We start from the raw sequence: 7,648 nt of genomic DNA on the forward strand, positions 1-7,648 counted from the left end.
GGAGAGAATGCGTGTATTTCCTCTAGACATTCCATTTACTCGAAACACGTACAAAAGGGGGCAACCAACATGAAAAAACAAAAAATAAAAACATTTCCCTACATCCCCATAACATTGAAGGTCTCCGCATCAGCACAAGTTAAGATGGAAGTGTCAAGTTAATGATCAGTTTTTTCACAATATGAGTTTACCGTGCCACATTGCTGTAAATCAGCCAAGGAGAATGACCGCCAGGGAGAAAAACTTTGTCGTGGGGATGGCAATGATGCTAGATTGTTATGAGAAGCCCTGGATCTTGGGTGTAGAGGTGGAAGATGTGGGGGAGACTTTGAAGCTGAAGTTGAATTTGAATCCTCACTAGCACTGCTAATGCTTTCGGAACTGCTCATGGCAACTGCTAAAGCCAATGTGCTTTTGCTAGAGCTAATAGGTCTCTTTGATATCCCATTTCGGTGAGGGAAACCCCTGTTCTTCTCCCAAAAATGATTAAACGCAAGTAGATTTCTGCGTTTCCTGGTAAAAGCATTCTCTGGTTTAGCAATGTCTTTAATGGAGGGAGAAGAGGATGCATCGGACAGAATTGTGAAAGACTTGGATTTACCATCATAAAACTTTGATATACCTCTCCTGCAAGCATTTCTCCATCATCAGTAAAAAATGAAGCAAACAACACAATTTTTCCAGAGTTCAATTTGCTAAAAAACATCCAAAACAAGAAAAGCTCATCAAGAAAAAAAGAACAGAGCAGGCAGGTGCCAATCAGTTTATGAAATACCCCATTATTGTCTGTGCTATATTCTCTAATCATAAGATGCCACTCTGAATAAATAAGTTCCTCTAATCATAACTTGCAAGCAATTTATAGTTCAAAACTTGAAAAGAATATAACAAGGCAGAGCCTAGCCAGAGAAGGGGTGGAAAAATCATCTCTACTACTTCCACTGGAACACCAATAAAAAGGGGGGTAAAACAGGAATAAGAAAAACACACTTGCCCTGCTCGTATCTTAATGGGTCTTATTTATGATCCAGATGAAGACTGACGGTGGCAGAGATTGAGATGTTCTTGCTTCCTCGGCCAAATCAAATCCATAAGAAAACAACTAGATGCCCATATCCCCCAGTTAATCAAAAGCTCATGCTCATGCCCATGACTAGAACCCAAAAAAATAAAAAAAAAATCAAATCCACTCAAATTTCCGCTTCTAAAGACCCCCTTGGATGAAAGCAACACTTAATTAACTAAAGCAATATCAGATTCCCATCAAATTCAGTAATAAATACAAATAATTAATTAAGTTGAACAAAATAGAACACTGATTTATCCCAAACTACAAAGAAAAAACTAGAAGGAGCCCATTAAAGATTTGTTTATAAAATTATTTACCTTATAGGCAAAACCTCCTCTAATCCCTCCATAGAATCAAGGGCCCCTTTATACGCACTTTGCACCTCATTTTCATCCAACCCATCTTCTCCACCGCCCGACAGATCACTGTCTTTTCCGATCGACGACTTAGAAGATGTCGTCAAAGACGACGGACTACACTCCTCCGCCATCTCCTCCCTCCTTCCGACCGGAGACTCAAAGACCGAGGACGTCACAACACACCCTAATCTTCCGCGTGGAAATCCCGTGGAATCCATATCTATATTACAAGTACTATCTACTGCTATAGACATGACTATAGACAAGAAAACAAAATCCCTTTTGTTGTGTGTCTGTCTGTTTAGAGATTTTGAGGTTTTTACCCGTTTTATCTGTGCTCTGTTAGAGAGATTTGGATTGAAAAATAAAGAGTATGTGGGATGGGGTGCGGTGGGGTTCGATTTCAGCTATATATATGAGATTTGTTCTTAGCCAGGTCAACTTCAAGAGCTACGCGAGGGAGTAGTCAACGGAGAGAGGAGAGGAGTTTCTTTTTAGTTTAGCCTTATCCTGATGCATAGTAGTGGATGGATGGGTGTTCCAATATCCTTCAAAATTTTATTATTGTTACTGCATAAAATAAATAAATCAGCTGTTTTCCAGCGCCAGTGGTTTTACATTTGCTGATCTGTTTTTCTTATCTAAAACTTTTTTTGCTGCTCTTTTTATTACTAGTTTCTGGAATCTTGTGTTTTCTCCGAGGGATAAAGAAATTATATTGCATCAAAATATATTTGTTTATATAAATTAAAAATTGGATTTAATTAATAATTGGCCTGTTTGAAAATAGTAATGCAGAATATAAAACAAGTTGCAAAGGCTAACGACTGTAAATTAAATTATCCATATACATTAATGATCCTTCATATTTTTTTTGGGATTTAATTGAAAGAAGAAGAAGAAGAGGAGAATAGATATTGATGTAATATTAAATTAAATATATCTCTATCCAGATATTGATGTAATATTAAATTAAATATATCTCTATCCATAAAGATTCAAGAAAAAGCTTGGGATTAGATATAAATATTAAAATTACTTGTTTATATAGAATGGTTACCTAATTCGTTGAAGGCTGGATTTGTTTATTTGCAGCTTTTGTATTTGTGGTGCAATCAATACAATAAAGATATTTGGTAACACATTAAATTATGTTTTTAATTGTTAGACCTATAAAAAAATTAAGCTTGAAACGTAGTTTTTGAAAAGCAGTTTTACATGTTTTTGTAACAAAATTTTGTAAAACTTTGTTTATTTTTACGTTTCAAAAGCGTTTTTGAAAAAAATTAATTTTTTTACTTCAAATTAATATTTTTTTGTATTTTCAGATTATTTTGATGCGCTGATATCAAAAATAATTTTTAAAAAATAAAAAATATATATATATATTTTGATGTATTTTCAAATAAAAAATACTTTAAAAAATCACAACAACACAAACTATCAAACATTTAATATATGTTTTTTGATGCACATAAATCTCAACCATAATTCTTACCAAATATATATCTAAATCTAACTAATCACACATAACCATACCTTTTTTAAATTTTTTTTTTTCAAAATTATCCAAATTCAAACAACACGAAAAGAAAAAAGATATGGGAATCAAAGCGATTTAGGAGCAAGCACATATCTGCTTAAAATATTACGACAATTTCAAATTACTGGCGTCGTTGATAAAATCTTTTAAAGATTAGGTTGAAGAAAAGAAAGAAGAGTTTCCTAGCACGTGCTTTACGACGGTGTTGATATGAATAAATACAGTTTGAAAGGATTTGACTGGATTTAATGAATTACTTCATTTAAAAAAATGATTTATAAACAAAAAAAACATAAATTTAAATTCTTATAAAAACTGATTAATTAATTGGTTAGCGATAAAATATGAATCTTTCAAATGATAAATGATTGATATTCTATTAAAAAACAAAAAACGAGATTATATATACACACACTATTTGTAGCGTTACTTTTTTTTTTCAACACTGAAGATGTTTTTTAAAATCAATTTCAAGTAAGATAAAACAAACTAAAAGCATCATCAAATCAAAAATATATCAAATATAAAAAAAAAAATTGGCCAGAAAATTATCATTAGTAAATTACAATAACATTTATCAATGAACTATAACATCTCTATTTCTATCAGTATTCACTGACAAAAAATTTATATCAATGAATACCAAAATAATTATAATTGAAAATCAATGAATATAAAAAATGACATGTCATTATTATAAATAGAATTATCAATAAAATGGGTGAAGTAGTTGGTAATATTTAAATTATAACCTGACAGATGACCCCCCTCTCCTCTCCCCCATTCCTTCTTCTTTCTTTTTATTATGCAGAAAACAATATAGAAAACCATTGCCCCCCTCATTTTATCATAAATCAAGCTCTTATGATTACAAATTCTTTCACCCTAACACTCTGTTTGTCAGTATTCTTGTTTTTTTTTTTTAATTTGATTAGTTTTTAATTTTTAATGAACTAATTATTTATAAAAATTAACGTATAAAAAAAGAATTTACTAGAAGGAGGCTACCAATATTATTACTTGGAGGGTGTGGGAGAATCACAACGCCATAAGTAACACTTAGTTCGGATTTATGGTTGGAGGCCGAATCATCATGTGGATCTAATAGAAATCGGGTTTACGATATCTCAAATACAACAGTTAAGAATATACACACGGGCTATAGTGTATCAACTGTTGGTTCCTTGCAATCAGGTTTGAGCTCCCAATCTCTAGTCGTTCATGCAATTGTACGATAACAAGTTAGAACTTAAACGACTCGACTTAGAACTGAGATGACCGACTTGAGGGATAAAGTGAATTTCCTCAAGAAGTTGTTATTAACCCTCATTAGTACATGTGGTCTATCTCGTCACCCATCTCGTCTTGATGAAGATATGTCTCCTTCTCCTTACCTTTCAGCTTTTATCTACTAGATAAATTGTATTCAATAATATTTTTCAAATTAATAATAATAGTTTGATTTTTTTATTTCAATTTTATTCTTTTTAAATTTTTTATCTTGTTTTGTTTATTTCAATTTTTTAAAATATTAAATATAGTATTGATGGAATTACCAATGAAATTTGAATCACAAATTGAATAAACAACAAAACTAAGTTTTATAAAGTTAAAAAAAAAAAATTACAAGACTTGCCACTAATAATATTTAAATTTCTAATGATAATATTGCATTCAATCACCATGGAATTACCAACTACTTATTTTGGTGGTAATATGAAATAATCCTTAATGAAATTATTAATAAAATAATACCAGTAAAGTTTTTATTTTGGTGCATTTTTTTTCATCTTTAAAAAATAGGCTGACAACAGACTATTTATCCCTTAAAAAAAAATGAAAATGATCTAGAAGCGTAGACCTAAGCTTTTATTTCAAAGACCTTGGCGTGTTGGGTATCTAAGTGAGGCCCACACACCTAATCCTTGTTTTTTAAGCTTTTATACAATATTATTTTGTTTTAATATTATGTTTTATTTTTGTTAAAAATATATATAATTTTTTTGGTGATTTGAAAGATATTTTTGATAAAAAAAAAATGACATATAAGAGAAAATAGAAATATATGAAGAAGAAGAAATTAATTTTAAAAAAAATTTATTTCGTTAGATATTTAAATTGCTAAACAAGATTTATTTTTTTTTCTAGAAAAAAACCTATAAAAAATACACAATCTAATAAATATGTACAACCAAATTAATAATTAAATATATGTTAAAATTTTTAAAATATTATTATTTTTCAAAAGTAATTTTAAAATATATTAATCAATATATTTACCACATTAATGTATAATCAAAACACTGATTAAGATATTATTTAATTAATTTTTATACAACAATCACTAATTCAAGAAATTATAAATAACTCCTACATGATATTAATTCAAAAAACAAAACTTTGTCCAAATGCTATGTGTATAATATTTAATGAAATCAATTTCATTTTGTTTCCGTAGGCTCACTTGTTGCTTGGCCTGAATTTTCTTTCCCTTTGTTTTTTGTTTAACTTTTATTATTTAACATTAACCTTTTATTTTATTTTAATTTTATTTTTTAATATTTAAATTATTCTTATATTTATTTATTATATAACTAAATTTTTTAAAAAAATATATAAATCTATTGAAAATCATGGCCTAGATTAAGGGTTAAAAAAAAATGATGCGAATTCATCTAATATATTATTATTTTAATATTAAATAAAATTATCTTAAAATTTTTAAAAAAGGTAATTTAACATTTTCTAAAGTTTTTTTGATAATTTTTTTTTCTAAATAAAATGTTATAATAGCACGTTTTGCTTAAAACGAACTAAAAATGTAATTAACATTAATTCATTTAACATAATTCCAATTTATAATCTTGCCATGATTTTTAAATAATTATTTTGGTTAAAATAATGAAGGAAAAAAAAAAAAAGTTATCCTTGGATTGCCCCGAAACGCAACCCAATTGTTACAACTCCAGGGGACAGAAGAAATATGAACAAACAGGTGGGGCCAAAAAAAAAATTAAAAAAAAAAGGTGGTGTGGTAGTGGTCCAAAATTAAGACACGTTGAAGCATCTTTATCTTCTTATGTTTTTGTCTTTTTGATCGAAGACATTACGTGGAACAGACAAAACTCTTCGGTCCAAATTCATGGCCCCACACGTTTCCATTTCACGGTTTTTCAGGACTTAACTCCTCCTCATCTTTATCTCTTCGCTTGAATCCCACTCACCCACATTATCCAGACATTATCCTTTTCTCTTTTATCTTGCTCAGTACATTAACAGATAATGCTATATTAATTGCTACATGTTTTTTTATGGCGTGCTCAGCAATAATATCTTGCGCCGACTTTCCTCCTAAAATATTTTAGGAATTTCCAAGATTTTTTTCAAAGAGGATAGACCTATTTTAATTAAAATCCAATTATTCCCTTGAATTTTTATCCATAATATATTCTCTTATTTATGTTTTTTTTTACCTTTCTCAAACATTTCTCCAATATTTTAATTTAATGATTAAAGTATAAAATAATAATAATAATAATAATAAGCGCATGCGCAACTCTTTAACCTCTCGACCTCAAATCTAACATCATTATCCTTAACATATTTCTTGAGAAAAAAAACTTATCAGAGTCATATAATTATAATTATAATTATAATTAAATTATAGTTATATATAAAAAAATTAAAAAAAATGTTAGTTTTAATTCACTATTCATGCTCTCAGCTTTCAATATAGATTATAATAATGCTTTTTTAGTTTCATTTTTTTCATCGTCAATATAAATATTATTTTTCATTTGAAATTTTATTTAATTTACTTTTCAGTTTTAGATTTGAGAGGAAAAAAAATAATTAAAAATAAAAAGTTGTTTTATTAGCTATATTTCAACAAAAACAAATTATCCTAGTGTAAATGAGTTTCATTGAACAATAAAAATTGCAAAAAAAAGTTGTATTGAGGTGTGTTTTTAGATTTCATATCAAAGAAAAATATATCCTGATTGAGAAAGAAAATCTTTTTATTTAATTTTATGATTTAAACCCATTTAGAAGTATTTTAAATTAAAATTAGTTTAATAAAATTATAAAAATATATATTAGATAAAAATAAATTGACAAATAGTTTTTTTACTCCAAAAGCTCCCAGCCTTATTTTTTTATTGCCTTTTTGATACTGAAATTTAAATAAAAAATAGCATATTATCTACCATAACAAATAACACATCATCTGTTTTATTTTTTATTTTTTTTAATTAAAAGAGAACATTCCGTATGCCCCTTGAAAAAGAATATGAAGGCCAAGCAAGCGGGCCTGTGTGCCACATCTTTTTTCTACTGGGCCAGCAGTGCGGGCCCATTCAATTTACAGCACAATTTTCTTGTTATATGTTGTCATTTCCTTAGAATGTTGTGGATAAGGATAATTTCAATATTGAAGCACTTAGCAATATTATAATTTAGAACTAACATTTTATATGAAATAAATAAATAATAGAAAATAAATATATAAAATTGATAATGAGTATCTTCCACAACTTTAGTATTTTGAATACTATCTAAAGTCAATCATTAAATTCAGTAAATAAGTGTTTCAATTAAATTTTAATGGTGAAATTTTTTATTTAAAAGGACGAAGAAAGTATTCTCATAGCACTAACAGTTTTTTATTATTGAATT

The 7,648-nt window shown here is 28.2% G+C and overlaps 1 protein-coding gene across 1 annotated transcript; it reads right to left on the reverse strand.

Annotated features, from left to right (window-relative positions):
- On the reverse strand, positions 1–1,859 carry LOC118046025 (protein OXIDATIVE STRESS 3 LIKE 1). The gene is made up of 2 exons (XM_035054785.2): positions 1,387–1,859; positions 1–627 (listed from the first exon to the last, which is right to left on the reverse strand). Exons 1-2 carry the CDS (start codon positions 1,680–1,682, stop codon positions 159–161), a joined length of 765 nt encoding a protein of 254 aa, XP_034910676.1. The 5' UTR covers positions 1,683–1,859; the 3' UTR covers positions 1–158.
- Positions 1,860–7,648: the final 5,789 nt, after the last annotated feature.

The sequence above is a fragment of the Populus alba genome, chromosome 18 (genome assembly GCF_005239225.2).
Source record: "Populus alba chromosome 18, ASM523922v2, whole genome shotgun sequence".
NCBI lineage: Eukaryota > Viridiplantae > Streptophyta > Magnoliopsida > Malpighiales > Salicaceae > Populus > Populus alba.

Coding starts and splice junctions, on each gene's coding strand:
- LOC118046025 (XM_035054785.2), bottom strand. CDS start 1,682: ATGTCTATAGCAGTAGATAGTACTTGTAATATAGATATGGATTCCACG. Junction 628..1,386: donor GAGGAGGTTTTGCCTATAAG/GTAAATAATTTT, acceptor AAATGCTTGCAG/GAGAGGTATATCAAAGTTTT.